The sequence below is a fragment of the Siniperca chuatsi genome, linkage group LG18 (assembly GCF_020085105.1).
Source record: "Siniperca chuatsi isolate FFG_IHB_CAS linkage group LG18, ASM2008510v1, whole genome shotgun sequence".
Classification (NCBI taxonomy): Eukaryota; Metazoa; Chordata; class Actinopteri; order Centrarchiformes; family Sinipercidae; genus Siniperca; species Siniperca chuatsi.
The window spans coordinates 24,086,490-24,109,135 of NC_058059.1; the positions used below are offsets into that span (position 1 = coordinate 24,086,490).

Here is a 22,646-nt window from a genome sequence, read left to right on the forward strand (position 1 = left end):
CCATGGTACAGTGCAAAAAAATCTCCATACCTGTTAAACATCAGATTGTTAGCATTTATTATTTATTAGCATTCATCTCAAACCTCTGTGGTGCCTGAGTACAACCTCACACAGCCGCTAGCATGGCTATAGACTTTTAGACTTGTTTTTTGCAGTGTAATAGCCCTTTATTTTTTCATATATTTTCCTTCAACAGATCATTTACACTATCTGTGCTTTGTAATTGAATCAGTGTTTATTATAAAGTTCTCACATCACTAATCAATCAATTAATCAATCAAATGATGTTTTTCTATTATAGTATGACCAACTGTCATACACTCAGCAGTACAAGATACACATTCTTTTTTGCAATATATTTTCATTGAAGGAAAGTTACTTTTAATACATAAAGAGCAATCCCTAAAGAATTTTCCCCCCTTATCTCTGTCATTTCCCCTTTTTCAGGTAATCTCCTTCTCACCCAGAACAGACCAAGGGACAAAACCATCTATCTCACATTCCTTTGAACTGCTGCATGATGGACTGAAGATGTTCACTACGTTTCTGGATGCTCCTCCTTCAGCCTCTCCTGCTCCTGCAACATCTCCTCCTGAGGAGGAAACCCATCAGACAGACAGACAGAAGGGAGAGTTCATTTAAATGTAATGCTCCCATATCACAAACAGCGAGTAACTGATGAGTCTGAGAATTTCAAAACTCCTTGTGCTTTTCTTTTGGTGCGCTGAGACTCAACACATTTCAGTCCTGAGAAGTCTTGCAATGTGTTTGTTTCCCCCAAAAAAAGATAAGGAAAAAGAATCACCTCATGTCTTGATCATTGATGAATTTTATTTGGAGCTAATGGAGTGACAAAAATCACGACGTGTTTACTCGTAAGGCCTTCAATCGAGCATATATGAAAGCAGTGTAATCTCCTTTTAAGGACACATCATGCAGTGAACAGGGAAACTGTGAGAAGATCCACACGACCAAAAAAGGGGTGCGTGGGGGTTGTGATGTGCAGGCTACCCCTAAGAAATTTTACTGATGACCTTTGTGTGCGTCGGTACAGCGACCTGACAGAACGTCTGTACAACATGAAATGGGAAAAAGCTTGTGTGAAGTGGTGTGTGTGTGTGTGTTTACTGACTCTGAGTCTACAGAGCTCCCTCCTTTCTCTGTCATTCTCCTCAGCTCTCGCCACGCCTCATTTTGAGAGCGATGTGTGTCCATCATCTCCTGCAGCTCCTGACACACACACACACACACACACACACACACACACATCAAATTTATTTCTCAATATTACAAAACATCACAAAAATTCTGTCCAGATGTTCTGTTTTCCTAATTTAGCATGCTAACATGCCCCAAAGCATTTTTCCATGCTAATTTGTTAGCATCAGCATGTTAACATCATTTAATATAGATAGATAGATTGATTGATAGATAGAATTAAATCAGATAGATTAGATCAGATTAGATCAGTGTAAACTTGATAGAATGAATTAAATAAATAGATTAGATTGTTTAAAGCAGGATTATATTAAATTAGATTAGTAGAGAATAGATTGGACTGAGGCAGTGATGAACCTGTTGCTTTTGTTGTCTGTGGGCTTCATGAGCTTCTTTCTCTCTTTACAAAGCAGACTTCTCTTGAAAAAAAATTAATTTAGCCGTGAAGAAATCAATACAAATTTTGTAGTTATGTGGATATTCAGAGAGTTAATCAATTAATCAGCCAACCAGATGATCTCTTCAAAGTACTCCCAACTGTATCGAGTGAAGTTACTTTTACAAATGGTGGGTACGTTCATGTGAGCCATTCTTATTACTTGTATTGACATTCATGGTCTGCTGTAAATTTGTGAAAACAAAAATGTACATGTACCGATCCAGTTTCTGGAACTGCTGGTCTAGTAGAGTGAAGACTGTCTGGATCATTTTCATGGCTTGATCTCGAACTTCACTGAAGTCTCTGTGGACAAACACCTGCAGGAGGAAACATTACATGACCTGTGTTATTATTAGTGTGAGCAGATAGCATGCTTTGACTGCTACACGTATATCACCTACCAGGACTACTGCTGTACTGCCAAATCTACTACTGCTACAACTACTACTGTACTGCTACTCCTACTGCTGCTACTACGTCAGTTGCTGCAACTACTGGACTACACTGGATGGTAAAGTAAAAACCCATGAACCTGGCTCAGCTGCTAGATACAGGGGAGTTATATCTGGAATAGCACTATCTGTCTCAATGGAGGATATCAAAACAGAACTGAAAGGAGGGAAAGTGCTTGATACTAAACAGAATCAAGAGCAGAAATGATGTCAGTAACCATCGACTTTGAAAACAACCTCCCAAGAAAAGTTATGCTAGGCTTCTTCAGCTATGCAGTAAGAGTTCAGTCCTCCAGCATTAAGATGCTTTAAATGTCAAAGAATGGGTCATACTGCCAGCCGGTATGAAAGAAAAGAAAGATGTGGAGGTAATCGTGCATTTGGAAAGTGTGGGAAAGATGTGCCAGTTAAATGTTGCAATTGTGGAAGAGACCATGGTGCAGCCTATGGGGGATGCGCAGTTCAAAAGCATGCAAGACAACTTCAAAAATGTTGTCATATGCAGAGGCTGTTAAGAGGGTCAACAACAAACATGTAGCAATGGAAAACAGCACTGAAAGTTATAACCCAGGAAACTAATGATCCTCCAAGTTCAGAAAACAGACAGACACATCAGAGAGGACCACATGAGACCTCCCACAGGTGCAGGGTAAAGGAGGGAACCATGTTTGTAGATAAAGTTAATTTTGTTGCATTCGTATGTAAAGTGCTGTACATCGGATTAGAACAAAATGACAGGAATGAGAGAATCGAAACTATTGTGGAAGCAGCAAAAGAGTACCTTGGGATGCCAAGTACAAAATGTAAAACGATTGATGAAGCCGTTCATATATGCTGTGTCTAGTGATTAAACTAGTAATGGTACTTACCATCTTTAAGTGGAATAGCAGAAGCTTAATAGCAAATGGACAGGAATTTAATAAGGTCATAAAGGATTTAAAGGACAAACCAGATATAATATGCATTCAAGAAACATGGCTGAGACCACATCTAGATTTTGTATTGGCAGGATACAATTCAGTCAGACATGATCGAGTAAATGGACAAATAAAAAAACAAACAAATTAAACAAATTAAAGATAATTTAGCATACAGAATAATACATCTTTCAGGTGGACATGAATGCACAGTTATTGAGGTATACAGAACACAAGGGTCAATCAAAATAATTATTACAGTCCATGTCAAACTTTAACAGCAGCAGCACAGAGAAGTTTGGTGCGGTGACGATAATGCACACAATAGTCTATGGGGAAGTGATCATACTGATTATAATGGTACAGTGATTGAAGAAGTGATAGATACCAGAAATCTTGTTGGTAAAAACAATGGTAAAGGAACAAGATTAGATATAAATAGAAATAAGATGTCATGTATTGATTTAACACTGGTTTCTGCAAATATGGCTAGTCTATGTGAGTGGAAAATATGCAACGATAACATAGGTAGTGACCACTTTCCCATTATATGTAATATAAATATAGATAGATGTACCCAAGAAAGTTCTCACATATATATAGATGGTGCTTTAAAAAGGCTCAATGGGACAAATTTAAAGAATTCTGCAGGGAATTAGCTAGTAACATTAAACTGAATGAATGAATGGAAATGTAGATGAATGTGCTAGTGAAATTACGTGTATGATAATTGAAGCTGCCTCAAAAGTATACCTAAAACAGTGATAACAGGGAATAAGAGAATTGTGCCATGGTGGAATGATGAGAAAGAAAGAAAACACAGAAAGAAATAGTGCTTTCAGAAACTTCAGAAATAACATGAATGTTGACAATTTGATGGAATATAAAAGGAAAAGAGTCATAGCGCGCAAAATAATTAAAACAGCTAAAAGGAGACAGTTTAGTTCTTCTGTTGGAAGAGAGAGAGAGATGAGGGTCATGTATGGAATATGGTTAAAAAGATGAGTGGGAGAAGGTTAAACAATAAAATATCAGTACTTGCAGATGGAGACCAATTAGCAATAACAGATATGGAAAAAGCCAACCTCCTGGGAAGAGTCTTTGCCAGTGTTCACAGTGGAAATCACCTCACTGAGAGACATAAACAAAGGAAAGAAGAAGTCCTAAAAGATAATGAAAAGGTGCTTGGTAAAAAGGTAGAAATCAGCTCAGCTTTGAGTATTGAATTTATCTTGAGGGAAATGAGAAGGGCATTAAAGGGCAGCAGATATTCTGCTCCAGGAAAAGATCAGCTGAGTTATACTATGTTCAGTCAATTACCAGAGGGAGCATTAGAAATAGTGTTTAAATTTTTCAATAAGGTGTGGACAGAGGGAAGACTACCTGTGAAGTGGAAGATGGCATTCATTTTACCATTTGCTAAAACAGGAAAAGATACATCAAATGCTGAAAACTACAGACCAATAGCACTAACCTTACACTTATGTAAATGGATGGAAAAATTGATTGCCTACAGGCTTTCATACTTTTTAGAAAAAGGAAGACTGTTCTTGATCTTCCTTTCCTAAATCCGCTCTGATACTCATTTAACAGACGCTCTAATTAAAGTAAGTAATGAAATTGAAAAGACCCTTAATGTGAAGGAAATGGTGGCTATAGTTTTCTTTGACATTGAGAAAGCGTATGATTCCATGTGGAGAGAAGGTCTGTTAATTAAATTGAACAAGCTAAGCATAGGTGGAAGGTTATATAATTGGATCATGGATTTTCTATCAAACAGAACAATGGGATTCAAAATGTCAGTAGCAAAATCATGCTATATGTTTGTCACTAAAAAGAAGATAAGTAACGAGCAGGGGTTAACACTATATAGCAAGCCCATGGAAAGAGTCAGAGTGTTTAAATATCTTGGTCTATGGATTGATGAAAAATACACATGGAAGAATCATATTGAAAATATTGACACCAAATGTAAAAAGTTGTTAAATTTAATGAGGTGTGTGGTCTGAACTGAATGGGGAACTGACAAAGAAGCATTGTTACATAAATACAGGGCTTTGAGGAGAGCTACTTTGGATTATGGCTGCATGGTGTATGAAGCAGCAGCAATTCACCTAGAAAAACTGGACAGGATTCAACACAGAGCACTAAGACTTAGTATAGGAGCAGTCTTTACTTTATATAAATCTATAAAGTGTTAATTTTTGTTGTTGTTTGTTTTGTATCCCCCCCGTTTGTTAGTCTTGGTTAAAGTTATGATGTTACACACTCCAATACAGTAAGTGGCGGCATGCACTCTTAACGTTGGTTTGTGGCCCGCCAGTAAATCAAAGAAGCAGCAGCAGCAGCAGCAGCAGCAGAAGAAGACGAAGAAGACGAAGAAGAAGAAGAAGAACAACAACAACAACAACAACAACAACAACAAAGTCACTAGCGCATTTATTGTGAAAGGCTTAAACGGACGTTAAATCGTGTTTAGATGAACTTTCCGTGGAGTCTCTGCTGGTTCCTGAGAAGTTGAAACGGGCACTGTGGACAGTCAGCAGGAGGCGAGAAAACCCGCCGCAGTCCGCTCCGACCTCCATTTAAAAAAAGTAATAACGGTAAGACAGAAACAAACATGCACCTGTCTCTTAGCTTGCTAGTCAGCCCGCAGGTAAACAACCAAAAACAACACACACTGTGCGCTCGTTTTGTGGGTGGCGTTCTCCCGCCGACGGTTGGTCTGACGGGGGAAGCAGCAGACAGCCAGAGACCTAACCCAGTCTGCCGCTGTCTTTCTGTCTGGGATATTTCTGCCTTTTCCGCAGAAGTGATGACGGACATTCCTTCCGTTGTCCACTTGTCTGATGCCCCTTTCCTCTCCCTTTCCCCCCGATCTTTGGCTGTAAATAATAGTAGAAAAGGCGAGCAACATGGCTGACGCTGGCCCGGCAGAACCTGCTTGGTCGTTTGTCAGTGCAGATGATGACTGTATAATTATTTATTTTTAACCTAGCCAGTTAGCTAGGTGGTGGTCAAACTAGCATTCTCATTCACACTGACAGCAGAAAAAAGGGAAAGACACAAAAGAAACGTTGCTAAAATAGCTGTCAAAGTGTAGATTGAAAGCAGTAAAAACCTTAATTTTTAACTCAGGGTCTGGTTTGGCACAGCCTTTTGCAGATGCATTTGCAGCATTTTCTCATTCTAATGCAGTCAATGAAGTAATAAAACCGTGTAGGGCCCTGGGATTTTTATGTTAAAGTTGTTGAAAGCTGAAATGAATGCCCTATCTGCTGATAGCTACGCCCCATTTTCCAACTTTTAACCAAATCAAAGCAAAGGTCAGGAGTCTGATCCTGTGAGCAAAACTACAACCCGGCTGCCGACATGCTGATGCTTCCACTGAACAAGAATTGAAGATTAGAGTAATAAAAGATTACAGCTGCGTGTTTTTGTCTACTTGCGGTACCCAAAACTGTATTATTTCAACACATCTGCAGCACATCTGTCTTACCACATGGTGAAGCGGACAATCTGCAACCAAAAGCTTTATTTTCTTTAAAGGCACAGTTCACACAAATCACAATAAAAGCATGCTATCCCACTAACACAGTTGCATCTGTAACCTTTCCATGCACCTGGTGTTGGTTTTTATATTAAAAGATTTTGACATATCTGCCTCTTGAGATGTTTGCCACCACCTAAGCACAAAGGAAATGAATGGAGTTTTGTTAGTGGTGACCACAGCATTGAAAAATGACAAACATTTGGAATAACGTAACATTGAAGTATAACTTTGGCATATGTAACCAAAAGATCATTCTCAGGAATAGTCATGTTTGACTGATCATTTGACTTGCCATCTCCCCAGTATCGCCCTTTGTTGATGATGTCAACACTGGTGACTGTTATCAGTCCCCTCCTCTCGGTAGATGCTTGAGGGATGTCTATGAGGTGCAAGGTGATGGTCACATGACAGACGGAGGGCATCCATAGCTGTTTTTTTTAAAGTAACGGTTGTATGAAGGTCTAACGAAAAGTAGCCTACAGGTGCCTTCAGCTGCCTCCGTGTGTCATGTGACCTTCGCCTTGCAGGGTTGTAGACTCTCCCCCTCCTCTCAGTTCTGCTTCAGTCTAGCATGGTTGCTAGCCAAAGACGGTTACAATAGGGTGTAAGATGGATATTAGCTACAGATGATATGTGGTTGTAGCTCAGGATCGGGAACATCACCCAGACACTCATTGCTAAAGATGGGTTGCTTCAGTAACTGCTTGTGTTTTTATGCCTGGCTGACAAAATACAAAAATGTCTGCCACATTGTACCCCCTTTACATTGTGTTCACAGTACATATTTAAAATTAGCAGGCTGTCTCTTTTCTCACAATCGCAGCTTGAGCCTGAAGCATCAATTTCAATTTAATTAGAGGGGAGGGGAGAGGGAAGCACAATGCAAATACCACCTAGAATTTTAAAATAGTAATAATGTATTAGTAGTGGTAATATTAATATAAAAAATTAATAATTATAGGAATAACAGTCATAGGAATAATAATGACAATAATAGTAATAGAGTTGGTAACATGCAGTAATGGTATAAAAATGCATCCCGGCAGTCTAGGCCTATAGCAGCGTAACTATGCTAACTATAAGCTTTATCAAACAGGAAAGTCTTAAGCCTACTCTTAAATGTGGAGATGGTGTCTGCCTCCCGAACCCAAACTGGGATCTGATTCCACAGGAGAGGAGCTTGATAACTGAAGGCTCTGGCTCCCATTCTACTTTTGGAGACTGTAGGAACCACAAGTAACCCTGCATCCTGGGAGTGCAGTGTTCTAGTCGGGTAATAAGGTATTATGAGCTCTTTAAGATACGATGGTGCTTGACCATTAAGAGCTTTGTAGGTGAGGAGAAGGATTTTAAATTCTATTCTGGATTTTACACGGAACCAGTGCAGAGAAGCTAATATTGGAGAATTATGATCTCTCTTCCTAGTTCTTGTCAGTACACGTGCCGCAGCATTCTGGATCAACTGGAGAGTGTTAAGGGACTTATTCGGGCAGCCTGATAATAAGGAATTGCAATAATCCAGCCTAGAAGTAACAAATGCATGGACTAGTTTTTCGGCATCATTTTGAGACAGGATGTGCCTGATTTCTGCAAGCAGCAGACATTGGGGACAACAAAGCTACAGACCGGCAGAGGGCGAAAACGACTCTCCACTGACCAGAATGACTGCCAACTCATTCGAATGTCCCTCAACAACCGTAGGATGACATCAAGTGACCTACAAAAAGAATGGTAAAAGGCAGCTGGGGTGAAGTGCACGGCGAGGACGGTTCGAAACAGGTTCCTAGGGGCAGGACTGAAGTCGTGCAATGCTAGAAAAAAGCCCTTCATCAATGAGAAGCAAAGAAGAGCCAGGCTGAGGTTTGCAAGAGACCATAAGGATTGGACTGTAGAGGACTGGAGTAAGGTCATCTTCTCTGGTGAGTCCAATTTTCAGCTTTGTCCAACACCTGGTCGTCTAATGGTTAGACGGAGGCCTGGAGAGGCCTACAAGCCACAGTGTCTCGCACCCACTGTGAAATTTGGTGGAGGATCGGTGATGATCTGGGGGTGCTTCAGCAAGGCTGGAATCGGGCAGATTTGTCTTTGTGAAGGACGCATGAATCAAAGCTGTGATTCAAAATCAGGGTTATTCCACCAAATATTGATTTCTGAACTCTTCCTAAGTTAAAACTTACTTTGTCCCAAATCCAAAAACTTCAGACGTCCATATTCAATCGAGGCGTGATCTTCTGACCCGCTGTATTATCTTATTATTATTGTTTGTGGCGTGTTCATAAAGTTTATTCATTTAGAATTGTGAGAGGGGTAGGAGGGGTAGGTGTAATAAGCTATGGCTTCAGCCTACACGTTTTTGGTCATTGCTATAATCAGTCTCAACCTTGATTTATTATTTTGTGGATGTGAGAGCCCCTGAGCTATGTCATTGTAATTTTTGACTTCATACTAAATCATGATTTAGTATGAACTCAATATATATAATAATGTATATTTGTTCATGAATGGCTGAAAGAAATTAATACCCAGGGCATCAGATAAATACACATAAAACACAGAATTATTTAACATTTAATAATATCAGCTGAATCATATACATACTGTTTTGGATAGTTTGTTTTGTGGTATATGTTTGATTATTTTGTTACTGGGGACATATTAGTATAAAACTTCATGATGACATGGGGTCGTATTAATAACTACAAATCTCTTTACTTATTTTACTGTTATAATTCACTGGGTCTTGGGTCAGGGTCTTTTTTCAGATTTATCATCTTCCAGTTTTGTTGTATTGTTGACTTTGTGTTTTCTGTCACAAGTTTGATCCTGGTTTTTGTAGATGAGCAACCTGAATCCTGAAACTCCAGAAAATTGCTAAACATCTCAGATTTCAGCTGTTTTTTGTGGCTAGTAGTCACGTTGTTATTCCTCACAGGAGATAACGTGTCCTCTGTTTTTCTCCTGCTGTTGTTTAAGCCCTGGAAAGGTTTGTGTTATAGCTGTGTGGCCGGGCAGCCTGGCTGCCTCCCAGCCTCCAGATGAATGAAGAGCACTCAGGGACACAGACACACAGCTGATGCAGGTCAGAGGTCATCCTTACTGCCAAGACACACACAGCTATTAACATTTAACTTGCAGACACTACATGGCGGTAGTACTTGTTTTCTGATTGATTGCCATTGGATTCAGTTCATTTGTATGAAAACCAATTTGAAGAGATTTTAAACTTGCTGCATATTGAAAATCTATCAGTCTGTGATAGTCACTTTTTATTTTGTTGTTTTGGGTTATCATTACGTGGTGATGCGAACTGAGAGGAAGGAGTGGTTGGAAAACCCTGTTGAGGAAAAATAATGAAATTTGAGTCAGCTGCTGAACAGCCACATTTTCAATTAAACAAATGACCAAATTCATATGATCCTTTTTACCATGTCCATGTTTGAAGATTGTTTCTCTTTGCAGACAAACAGCTTGTCAATGCAATGTATTTTAGAAGCGGACTCACAAAAATGTGGATGTTAGTATCTATGAACACATGTCCAAGGAGAGCTTTCATTACAGTCTCCGTTCACAACTGTATTACTGCATGATGATAACTTTGACAGAAAGATAATGTTGACTAAATGTTGACTGTGATGGATAATCTATCAGCAGCAAGTCTTAAGTCTCCGGAAGTTGGTGTTTGAGGTTGTATGTGTCCAAGAGATTTTCACTTTTATTCAAATGCTTCTGAAAATGCAGGATCTGTAGTAAATTGGCTGGAACACACAAATCCACCACCATGGTTAGCAGGAAGTTGTTATTTGTACAGTGTTCGATGAATGTGCTGTGATTTTATTTTTCTCCTCAGGGCATGCAGGTATTTCTGCAAATACGATGAAGAAAAAGAATCCTCATAAGTGAGTTAAGATGCTTTGTAGCTCATTTATTTTTGTTATGGCCTAAATAATTGGACGCAAATGTCCTGTAGAAGGGATCATGAGATCATAATATGAGATAATGTTTCTGTTCCCACATTAGGGAATTCAACAGATTCAACTCAAAGTACAAACAGTAAATACAATGTCAAAACAGACAATGTTGACAGTGTTGTTTTATGTCTCCTCGAAGGAAACCGAAGAGCAGTCTGGGTCCGACCACCAAAGGTCTGTCGCAGCCACGACGCAACATTGTCGGCTGCAGGATTCAGCACGTCTGGAAGGAAGGAGGAGGACACGTGGTCTGGAAAGGAACAGTGCTCGACCAGGTAAGCAGAGGGTCAAATAATTACTGAGAAAGTAAGGGGTTTAATGGAGCCTTGCAGTAGTTCAGGCAGGCACGTAAATTGTTTTATAGTCACATGTTCCATATACTGTCTAATAAAATGTGTAGACCTATTTCTAATAGGCAGTCCATAATAAACATTTAGTTCTCATTCTATCTGCATACACCACTGCTGAGCTCTGCATCCTCACTGCTACACTGCTACCTGCAAACTAAAATGTGTATTATTGTTGACGCAAATGGCCTTACTAAAACAATTGTTTAAGGATGTGTGGAAATAAGCACCAAAACAATGGAAAAACAGTGTTTCAAATGCATGTGTCCACCAGGTGCCAGTGAACCCGTCTCTCTATCTGATAAAGTATGATGGTTTTGACTGCGTTTATGGTCTGGAGCTTCATAAAGACGAGAGAGTTCAGGGGTTGGAGGTGCTCCCTGACAGACTGGGTAAGATTGAACTGACAACAGGATCACACTGACTGAACACAGTGGTGATTAGAACAATTAGTTTACTAGTTTTAGGAAGAAAGTATTTATTTTTACCTTTTTCCGACTTAAAAATAAAGCAACAGATTTTTGAACATTTTCTACCAACAAAAATATAAATCACATATACTTACGACATATAAATTTTTGTCGGCAAAATATAACATGCTAGCTAAAATGCCAAATGTTACATGCTAAAGGTCAGCATGATAACATTTAATAGATGTTAACTTAACATGTATGTTAACATGCTAACTGCATGGTAGCACTAGCATGCTAAGATTAGCATATAGCTCAAAGCACAGGTGAGGCTAACAAAGTCCAGCTTAGACTAATGAAAGTTGAGCCACGTCTGACCGTGTAAAGCTGTCTGACAAGCTGAGTCTGAGGTGCCCTATAAAGGCCGCTGTACAGAGGATAAACCCATGGTAATGATCTAAAAATAGACAACTTGTCTCTCCATTTTCCATCCATTCCTTTTGTTTTCTTGTGTATAATGAGCATCACAGCTTCACAGGTGTGCTGATAACGTAACGTAACTGTTTCCTGAGTCGGACACTTTTTTGCTAACATTCCATTAAAATTTCCCTTTAACTACTAATATAAATGATTGTGTAATGTTTTCAGTTAATTTAATGGTGTTAAAGTATAGTCTTCCTACCTTTCTAAACGAATATCATTTTAACCATCCTCTTTAGCTCCGACTTTACCAGAGTCGGTAAAAGGATGCTAATGTGGTGATCTAGCTGTGCGCTAACTGTTTCTTGAGTCGGACACCCGTATCTCCTCACTGTAAACATTGAGCGCCGCTGGTTTTGCAGGAGTATTATGTTGTTCCTGAGTCGGTCAAACCAATACCAATGCTGTTAACACATCCGGGACCGTACTTCCCTAATTCAAAATAACATAGCATGCTTCAACAACACCCTGTGTGAAATAGTGATTGCCCCCTAAACGTAATAACTGGTTGGGCCACCCTGCCACAACTGCTATCAAGCGATAACTTGCAATGAGTCTTTTACAGCGCTCTGGAGGAATTTTGGCCCACTCATCTTTGCAGAATTGTTGTAATTCAGCCACATTGGAGGGTTTTCGAGCATGAACTGCCTTTTTAAGGTCATGCCACATCATCTCAATAGGTTTCAGGTCAGGACTTTGACTAGGCCACTCCAAAGTCTTCATTTTGTGCTTCTTCAGCCATTCAGAGACCCCTCAACAACATCCAAAGAACTGCAGGCCTCACTTGCCTCAGTTAAGGTCAGTGTTCATGACTCCACCATAAGAAAGAGACTATTTCACACAGGGCCATGTAGGTTTGGATTTTGTGTAAACACAAAACTGCATTTTGTGTTTACTTGTGTTATCTTTGACTAATATTTAAATTTGTTTGATGATCTGAAACATTTAAGTGTGACAAACATGCAAAAAAAATAAGAAATCAGGAAGGGGGCACTTTTTCACACCACTGTATATGTATTTGTAGTATAACTATAAACATAAGCGTTCATGCATTAAATGGAATTTTTTAAAATATGGAGAAAATGATTGAGAAGATCATGAACAGATTTATTAAATAACACATTTTTGACAAAAAGACATGACAAAAATGAAGACATAAATAGATAAATAAAATTAGACATCTAAACACCAAAAACATCAAAAAATCATCATCCAGCTCCTCCTCCCAGCCCACACAAATGGTGTGGAACCATTTGTAACAGTTGTCACACTGGACCCAGGACACCAATCCCTTTCTGGAGGGGAAAGGCATTGGTGGGATTCCGGAGGGTCAGGCTTCCTGCACCACCCACACCGCCAAACCACTGGCTCCTGTCCTCTCTTGCCAGCGGTGTGACCTACTCACAGAAGAAAAATATGTAAGAAAATATCTTTATTATGATGGGTTGGCATGCAAAGACTGTTAACATTAAGTACACCACCAGTGTATGTCGTGGGTCCAGCAGACAAGGAGGAGGAGCTGGGCAATGAGGGAGCACTGAGGGTGGTAGGATGTATAAATAAGAGACAAATCGTAGGCATTACTCATTATGATGGCTAATGTCACCAGCATGTTAAAATGTTGCTTATTTTCAGTATCAGAATCTTCAGTCTATTACCATGTATTAATTTGTCTTGGGATTTTGGTGCAAAACAAACACATCTTTTACCATTCACTTGTGGACCGGGAGACGGGGGAAGATGGCGATGTCCCTGAGCAGGCAGGCTCGCTGTGGATGGTGTGCCATCGGGGGCAGGCAGCCGGTGACCGTCGGAGGCACAAGAGGGGGCAGAGCGGGTTGAGGGACCGGGGATGGCCGCAGCTGGTAGCAGAAGCAGCCCCGAGGGGCACTCTTCTTCTGCGGCTGGGGCGGGAGCTGTTAGGCAGAATAGAGGAAGTGGCTGCCAGGCTGGTGTCTTTGGCCCCCTGCTGCTCTCTGTCTCTTCTGGCCAGAGCTTGGGCCTTCCACCTTGGGTGGGTTAGGATGACATCAGACATCTCCTGAGCCGTCAATAACCTGGCCTTGGTGGAATTCCTCTTGACTTTGCCAGTGTTGCGGGCATAGTTTATCTTGGGTAGGAGGCAGGGCCCAGGAAGATGCCGATGGGGTTGGCGGAGCTGTTGAGGAGGTCCCCGTGGCATGACCCGTGATCAGCCAATGGTCCAGAGGGTAGAGGCCATCCCAGGTCAACGGTATCAACATAGTAACACATTTCTGACCTGCTAAGAGTACCTCTGCCGCTGCCACAGAATTTGCCTGGTGTTTCCTTTGTCTTAGTTGTTAAAAAAAAAAAAATTAGCTGTCATTTCTGTGTGTGTGTAAGCAACCTACAAAGTAATTGATACAATTGCCTGAAATCAGCCTTCCACTGACTCGGTTACTCAGGCTGGACTCGGGGACTCCAAACTGCTCGGCTGCCTGCCTGCTTACATCTCCTGTATGGCCAGTCCCATGGCTTCTGGGGTCCACTTTCTTGTCTTCCTCTCCCACTTTTATTATGGCGGATGTTAGGCATCTAAAAATGCATATACATTTTTTTCAGAAATACAGTATATTCAAAATTTGGTTTAAAAAGGTACATTATCCATGTATAAATATATTTACCACATGCATAGACACAAATATATTTACCTTAAACCAAAGAAGCATTACAATTTCTCTTTTTCTCTTTCTCTTTTACATCTTGATGCTCCTGTTAAGGAAATAAAAACCTCTCTCTCTCATATACACACACACAAACACCATTTACCTACCTTTTGTATTTTAACTCCCTGTCTTGTCTTCTTTCCCCTTCCTATCTCTTTTCTCCTGGTCTCCCTTTCTGACTCGTCCTGTCTCCTTCTTCCTGTCTCGTTTCTCCCTGTCTCCTTTTTAGTATCTCCTTCTTTCTCCCTTTCTGTCTCTGTTCTCTATCTTTTCAGCCAGTGTCAAAAACATTCAATTTTGGTTAACCTTGTACATATTATATTGAAGGTTAATCTATAACCAAGATTTCCCATTATAAGAGCCTCTACTGGCCTTCAACACATACACAGTGTGTGAGAGCACACCCAAATTCTTTTCATAATGTATTAAATCATGGTGCATGAATATAGTTTATTTGACCTAGCTTATAAACAACAAGAAAATAAGTTTGAATAGCTAATTTGAAAATATATAATATAATATATCATGTCATGTTTCTGAAAATAAAAAAACGCTGCATTTGCTACATGCATCTTTGTTCGTCTTTCCCGCGGCTGTAACTTTTTTCCCTCATACATTCAACATTTCTGCCTCTCTCCAACTCGACTATAGACTGTAACACAAGATCCTATATTTTCATTGGCTAGACAAAGCATTGTAAAGCTAGCTACAATGTGCACTTATATGAGTGTGTAGTTTAAGCAGCACAGTGAAAATACACTTTCAATTGGGGAGGAGCGTCGTCCAAGCAAAAAATGATCAAAGCATTCTTGCGGCTTTCTCTCATCAAAATCACTCGTATAGTAATCAGACATGCAAAAGTTTATGTATAGATGCGAAACCTGACATGTAGACTCTTAAACATGTATAAATTACTTTTACTTATGCTTCGAGGGCGATTGAGAAACGGAAACGACAGGAAAGTGTGTCACGCTGACTCAGGAACATACTAGCTAGTGGTGTCCGACTCAGGAAACCGTTCCACTACATTACTGCTTTTTGCACTTCTGGTTAGATGCTAAACTGTATCTCATCTCCGTACATAAATAGTAAAGTTGAATATAATCTAATGTGGCAGTGGACTTAATTTTTTTGTGGAATTATTGTTTTGGCATTTTTACCTTTTATTAGACAGTCAACAGTGAAGAGGCAGACATGAAAAAGGCGAGTAAGAGGTGTATGACATGCAACAAAGCTCCACCGGTTTTTAAGTCTCGTTGTTTCTAAAATGTACATATAACTGCCTGGGAAGTGACTTTTGTCTTGATTAGAATTTTTATCCCTGCAGCTAAATCCCGTCTAACAGACGTCAGCCTGGCGGACACCATGATAGGTAAAGCGGTGGAGCACATGTTTGAGATGGAGGAGGGTCCGAAGGAGGAGTGGAGGGGGATGGTGCTGGCCCGAGCTCCAATTATGACCACCTGGTTCTACATAACCTACGAGAAAGACCCTGTCCTTTACATGTACCAGCTGCTGGATGACTACAAAGAGGGAGACCTCCGCATCATGCCCGACTCCAGTGAGTGAAGTAATCTTATTCAGCCTTTATTTAAACTGGTGGGAATTTTAAAGAGGTGGAGATTTTAAAGAGGAACCTACTTGAACCCACCTAGTCCCTTTACTGTATGTGTCTTGAGCATTTTGCATTATATCTAAATAGGTACTAAAAAAGGCAGGTGTAAATGTACACAGGTAGGGCTGTGTGATAATCCAATATTATTAGAAGGGCATTGCAACAATATGATCATATTTGAGAAAGAGAGAGAGAGAGAGAATACAGTAGTACAATGCAAATTCCACATAGGATTTTAAAATAATAATGTAATGGTAGTGGTAATATTAATAAAACAATAATAGTAATGGTAATAACTAATAATAAGTGTAGTGTGGTTGGTCGGGATAACTAAGGGATGGTTCAGGACTCACCTGAGCCAGCCCTAACTAAGTTTTATCAAAGAGGAAAGTCTTAAGCCTACTCTTCTATCTGTGGAGATGGTGTCTGCCTCCCGAACCCAAACTGGGATCTAATTCCACAGGAGAGGAGCTTGATAGCTGAAGGCTCTGGCTCCCATTCTACCTTTGGAGACTCTAGGAACCACAAGTAACCCTGCATCCTGGGAGCGCAGTGTTCTAGTCGGGTAATAAGGTATTATGAGCTCTTTAAGATATGATGGTGATTTTAAATTCTACTCTGGATATTAGAGGGAGCCAGTGCAGAGAAGCTAATATTAGAGAAATATGATCTCTTTTCCTAGTTCTTGTTAGTACATGTGCCGCAGCATTCTGGATCAACTGGAGAGTCTGAAGAGACTTATTCGGCAGTGACTTATCATTGTCGTAATATCCATTTTAGCCATATGACCAGCCATGTGATTGGAAAGTAGCAATGAGGGCAGGGGAGTACAGCCAGGGTCACAGCTGTATTACAGTTTTTTGCAATTGCTAAGTCACATTTCTCTATACAAGTTAACTTTTTCAAAACTCTTTACACAGTCAGCACAGTAGAAGTCAATTTGGACTAAACTGTGGATCACTTTTCATTGCTCCGGAGCTGCAGAGACTGGATCTGTGGTTGTGGGCCACCTGCTGCCCTCGTGTTCCTGCTCGACAACTGCTACTACAGTTGTTGTTATTGGCTCTGTTACTGATGCTGACATTATTTTTCCTATAGCTGTCCTATTCCTATTATTATTCATTTATTAATATTAACACTACAATTAATATTCTACTATTTAAAAAAATAAAATAAAAAAAATCTACATGGTCTTTGCATTGTGCCCCCATCCCCACCCCCCTCTCTCAAAACCTAACACGGCAGTGGCGGATGGCCGCCCACCATTGAGTCTGGTTCTGTCCAAGGTTTCTGCCCTCTTAGAGGAAGTTTTTCCTTGCCACTGTCGCCAAATGCTTGCTCATGGTGGGATTTGTTGGATCTCTGTAATTAATATTATAAAGAGTACGGTCTAGACCTGCTCTATAGGAAAAGGGCAATGAGATAACTTCTGTTATGAATTGGTGCTATATAAATAAAATTGAATTGAATTTTACACAAAATGCATTCAATGACCACATCTTTCAAATTTTATGAACTCAAACTCAACCATAACCAAAACTGTGTATTTATACTCCATTTTGCACATGTTTACATACTATTGTCAAAACATAACACAAAATACACAAAAAACCCCAAATAAAAATGTATAAACTCCTAATTGGGACACTCAGCGCCTCTTTTTATTCCTTGATTACCTGTATGAAAGATTTGTGCCAGGTGGGGAAAGGGGGCAAGTGAGGCAGATTCCAGAACGTCTTGTAATTGTATGGGACGATGTGGCGTTTCACCATTCTCTTCCAGTCCATCTTCCACTTCTCCATTCCTCAACCCCACAGAGGAAATCTTTTCCTCATGGAGGTGGAAAGTTTATCACCACCAGCCACGAGAGGACACATTGAATGCTGGATGTTTGGACATATCTGCAGAAGATTGCCAGGGATGGATCAGACATGCAAAAAGACCCTTTACCAGGTGTATTGCAAGAGGACATAAGGTGTGATGTGGAGGAGAACTTGTGGCCAAATGCACAGGAAATGCATTGACTTGCACTGTTGTATTTCTATATCTGTAGCTATCCTATACAGGTATGTATAGTGAATATGTATAGTTTAGTATTGCATTATTAGAATTACTTTAGTTTAATTTTGTGCACTTGGAACGTGTTACTATTGGCGGACCAATGTTGTCAGTGTTCGGGTACACGACTTGATCCTGAGATGTGTATGTGTAAGTGTTTTGGGGTTGCATTAGTGCATTTTGTATGATAAACTATTGTGCTGAGCTGCATGTCGGTAAAGAGAACTATGTGAAGAGTTTGAAAAAGTGAACTCGTTATTTTCTGCCGATATTTTTTTCACATAGAACCGAGCTGGATTAAAGTTAACTTTTAACTGACGTTATGCTGGTCTGGCAGAGGTCTACTGGAACTAGCACTAACGTTAGGTAATATGTGACAGCTAGCTAACATTAGGCTCTATGTGAACAAACAACGGCAGAGAGAAACAGACTTATTTGTGGTTTGGGAGTTCCAGGGAACTCGTGAAAGCCATTGCCGTAGGTTTGCAGTGATGCCAGAGGCTTTGGAGTGGATGAGAGGACATCTGGTTCAGGTATTGTAATGTTCTCTCCTTAGTATGCAGATTATATGTAAATCACACTCTCCTTGCCCCCTCCCCTCAAACCCCTCCTCTCCATGCCAAAGACAGTGACAGAAAGTTGAAACTGAAAACCACTGTCACTGAAAGAAAAAACTGACAGGGTACAAAAGAGTGACATGAAGAAAACATCAAAACATTGTCATTGGAAAAACACATCAAAATGCAAAAAATATCAAAATAAAATGAAAACATTTGTGTCTATGTTTTATTTTTCAGTGAAACTTTTTTCAGTTCCAATACTTGCCAATACAACTTTTTCCAATACAAATGTTTCAATGGCAATGTTTCCTTTTTCAGTTCCGGTTTTGTTTTCGATGCCAAATTTTAAAGTTGCTGTCCTGGCTCCAAAACCAGGTAAGATGGAGGACATGTTATCGCCAGTTACTGGTAACATCTCTCTCTCTCTCTGTCTCCCTGCAGATGACAGCGTCCCGGCAGAGAGGGAACCTGGCGAGGTGGTGGACAGCCTGGTGGGTAAACAGGTTGAGTACGCCAAAGAGGATGGGGGCAAACGAACGGGCATGGTCATCCACCAGGTGGAGGCCAAGCCCTCTGTCTACTTCATCAAATTTAACGACGACTTCCTCATTTACGTCTACGACCTGGTCAAAACTTCATAAGACTTTGCAGACGTCCTGAGCCCGTCCCACATGACATAAACAAAATGCAGCACGTGTTGAAACATCTGAAGCACTTGATCAAGTGCTTATTCCTCAGACCATCAAAGACAAAAATAAAGACTCGAAAAAAATTCTCACAATGGAAAAAGACAGGATAGATACTTTTTGTGAAGCGGCTTGTTAATGTGTCTGGGAACGGTTAAGACCAGGGGAAAAAAAATCTAGATTGGTGACGCTGAAGACTCATCTATTACGTTTGTAGACCCTTAAAATAGAAAGAAAATGGTCATGGTTTTATGTTAAAGGTCCAAAACATTTTGAATACCCCTGAATACCTTTCTGAAAAAAGCAAAGGCATCCAAAAATTCTCTTTTACTCTAGAAAGAGAAACTAAACCTTCAAATTAATTTTCAGTGTCTGATTTCATCCAGAAGTTGGACTTCAGAGACTTTCTGAAGCCTTGGAAACCTAAGGGGCAAAAAAAAAATAACTTTAACCAAGCCTGATGGTTTGGTCACACACAAGGGGACACTTTGGAAATATCCCAAGACTTAATTTATGGCCTTTTTGTTTGGAATAAAGGTTAACTGAAGTGGGATTTCTGTTCCGGTTGCTGTACAGAACAAGACACATTTCTTCATCATATATTTTACTACTTACACAGGCTCCATTTCACCAACTTCAGCTGAATATTAACGAAGAGGGTCAAAAATTCCTCGTCTAAAGATGTCTGCAGTTAAAAACTGTGATTAAAAAATGGGGGCTTTTTTTTTTTTTTGCTTTTATCATTGCCAAAACCCCGTCTTGTTGTGTAGTTGTTTTATGTTGAAGACGATCGGACAGCTTTTTCTTGTGATTTCACCAAAGCCTTTGGATTTGCTCTTGTGCTGTCTTTTCAAAGTCCTCAATGAAGGATTAAAAGGATGGAGAAACTAAACTGAAACTTGGCCAAAGCCCTTTCTGTCCTTGGCAGTTTGTGTTAATGTTAAATACCTTGTTACAGTAACACTTCGATCTGCGATTTCTTGGGTGGTTCTTCCTCCATTTGAACTTCAAACACAGTGATTGATTCTAAATGTAAAAATGTGTTCATTTAAGGAGCAGAAAACATGGTTTAATGCACCTTAAATCCCTGGGGAGCAGACAAGAAGAATATTCCCTGGACTGTTCATGAGTATGTTGGACTTGTCACCAGAATCTACAAGAAAAACAAGTCTACTGCAGTGATACAGTTTTCAGTTTCCGAAAGCATCAGGGGGACTTTTGTCAAGATGTTAAGCATTGGAATCCTGATTCCAGTTCACTTCCATGTCTCAGTTGATCCGGTCTGTTCCACAGCATGTATGCAGTCAGAGAGGACACAATCAGTTGTATTTAGTATATGAAGAGATTAAAAACTAGTGAAGGTTTAAATTTCCCTTTTCCCAAATGTACATTTTATTTTATTTGTATTTACTCAAGACTGAAGGTTTGCCATAAACGTGTTCTGTACTGATTTGAACATGTAGTTTAGCGAAATATTTAAGCAAAATTTGGAATTTGAATGTACTGTATGGTTAGAGCTGTTTATACTGGCAAGTGACTGATATCCCAAATAAAGTTGCCATTTTCAGTATTTTGTCAGCCAGCTACAATTTTAGAATAGAAAAGAATCCTTGAAGAGTCTTTATAAAAGTGTAAGACCATTGATGATGATGGCAGTTGGAAAGTTTGTTGGTTCTTTAAAGGATAATTCCAGTTTATTACAATGTAACATCATCAGAATACATTAATAATTTAGATTTATTTTGTAAGTATGTTTGTAGCTGTAAACAAAGCAGGAAAACAGACCTTTTTTTTAATTATGCAAAAATGTTGATTTTCCATTTATAACTGACTTCATTTGTATATGTCAGTATATGTCAAGTTTTTGGGGTTGAAAAAATTATGGGTTGGACCTTTGAGCACTTAATGCAACAGCTACCAGTGAATGTTTACTGTCATTTTATTTTTCTCCCAAAACAAGTTAACACAGGAGTGAATGAAAAATTAGAAAAGAAACCAGTAATGTATGAAAAACCTTCAGTCTCTGTACTTCCTGTGATGTAGTTAGTTGCTGAGACAGATTACAGGTCTTATAATATTAAATTCATAACTTCTGTTGTGAATTAGCGCTATACAAATAAAATTGAATTCAATTTAATTGAATAATAACCACACTAAAAAAAAAAAAGACACTCTCCCAGAGATCTAGTAAAACTGTGATAATCTAAACAGGCACTATTTTAATTAGTTTGATTATGTCCAGTCAGTTTACTCTGTCAGTTAATTTCACTGTTATAATGATAACAGATTACTGTTGCTAATGTTTGAATTACATGGGCCTTCTGTCATCCTTTTGCCTTGTATTGTTTGTTTTTGTATGTTTTAAAATGTATGTTCATTTTTATTGTTAATGGAAAACCTGACATGGTGTGATTTGTTTTCTTTCCAGCGTGGTTCACTTTTGACATCTGAGACTGTTTTGTTCACGTGAGCAGGTAGGAAGGGTTTTGTTATTTTCCTCAAGGGCACTTCAGCAACATGCAGCACCTATGGAAGCTGGAATTATACTTCAGTGAAGATTATGAGAGCACTGACAAGTTTACTTTTCAACTGTAAAATATTTCGCTCAGTACATATCTTGGTCACAATTTTTAATAACCACATTTAAGGGATCTTTGTCAAAAATGTGTATGTGTTTAAATTGGCTGATAAGTCATTATTGTATTTGTTAAACTCTCATAAGCCAATAAGCCTAAAAAATCCAGCATCAGTCATGCTCTTCTCCCAAACCTCAAAAAGAGTGTTTGAGTGGCCTTGTGCAAACATGCTGAATGGTTAATTCAGCTTCCTAGTGGGCCACACGTGCAACAGACATGTTTAAGGAGTAGTCCAACATTTTAGGTAAAAAATCTGGGGTTGTGGATTTAGAAAGAAGTGAGCTCACCAGACTATAGCCCGCTCCTCATCTCTGCTTGAGGCTACAGGGAGTAATGTAGGCACCAGATTTTGACAAGGAAGAAGAATGTGTGGAATAAAAAAAAAATGGTATCTCTGTTCTGATTGTTTTTTTAATTTAATTTTTAATAAACTGTCCACTGTGACTCTGACAATGTTATACAGTAGGAGTGCAATTCTAAATCGGTGGAGTACCCTTTTAAATATGTAAGAGTAGATCATATCTGGCAACTAGCCCTATAACAGAAGATGCTGCTTTGTGGCGTGAGTTAAATGCTGGAACTATTTCTTGGCGGACAAGTTTATTCATCCACCGTTTTTA

The 22,646-nt window shown here is 39.5% G+C and overlaps 2 protein-coding genes and 1 long non-coding RNA gene across 10 annotated transcripts; 1 reads left to right on the plus strand and 2 right to left on the minus strand.

Annotated features, from left to right (window-relative positions):
- Nucleotides 1-467: 467 nt before the first annotated feature.
- LOC122865221 lies at nucleotides 468-2,228 on the minus strand. The gene is made up of 3 exons (XR_006375421.1): nucleotides 1,874-2,228; nucleotides 1,133-1,230; nucleotides 468-592 (listed from the first exon to the last, which is right to left on the minus strand). It is a non-coding gene; the product is annotated as an uncharacterized LOC122865221 (long non-coding RNA).
- A 2,861-nt stretch (nucleotides 2,229-5,089) lies between these two features.
- On the plus strand, nucleotides 5,090-21,792 carry LOC122865224 (spindlin-Z-like). 6 transcript variants are annotated; one of them, XR_006375422.1, is made up of 8 exons: nucleotides 5,090-5,629; nucleotides 9,553-9,658; nucleotides 10,427-10,475; nucleotides 10,687-10,822; nucleotides 11,169-11,286; nucleotides 15,799-16,032; nucleotides 17,869-18,677; nucleotides 19,146-19,280. XR_006375422.1 is itself a non-coding variant. In XM_044173346.1 (8 exons), exons 3-8 carry the CDS (start codon nucleotides 9,619-9,621, stop codon nucleotides 19,343-19,345), a joined length of 777 nt encoding a protein of 258 aa, XP_044029281.1. In that variant the 5' UTR covers nucleotides 5,308-5,629; nucleotides 8,177-8,498; nucleotides 9,553-9,618; the 3' UTR covers nucleotides 19,346-21,792. The 6 variants fall into 6 exon arrangements, 5 of the variants coding, with proteins under 5 accessions (XP_044029283.1, XP_044029281.1, XP_044029282.1 ...); XM_044173346.1 differs by lacking the exon at nucleotides 17,869-18,677 and adding an exon at nucleotides 8,177-8,498 and having other exon boundaries at nucleotides 5,308-5,629; nucleotides 19,146-21,792; XM_044173347.1 differs by lacking the exon at nucleotides 17,869-18,677 and having other exon boundaries at nucleotides 5,308-5,620; nucleotides 19,146-21,792.
- Nucleotides 12,721-15,792, minus strand: LOC122865225. 3 transcript variants are annotated; one of them, XM_044173350.1, is made up of 3 exons: nucleotides 14,579-15,792; nucleotides 13,494-14,340; nucleotides 12,721-13,321 (listed from the first exon to the last, which is right to left on the minus strand). In XM_044173350.1, the coding sequence occupies exons 2-3, from the start codon at nucleotides 13,964-13,966 to the stop codon at nucleotides 13,186-13,188; spliced, it is 609 nt and encodes a 202-aa protein (XP_044029285.1). In that variant the 5' UTR covers nucleotides 13,967-14,340; nucleotides 14,579-15,792; the 3' UTR covers nucleotides 12,721-13,185. The 3 variants fall into 3 exon arrangements, with proteins under 3 accessions (XP_044029285.1, XP_044029287.1, XP_044029286.1); XM_044173352.1 differs by having other exon boundaries at nucleotides 12,721-13,181; nucleotides 13,494-15,792; XM_044173351.1 differs by having other exon boundaries at nucleotides 13,494-15,792.
- Nucleotides 21,793-22,646: the final 854 nt, after the last annotated feature.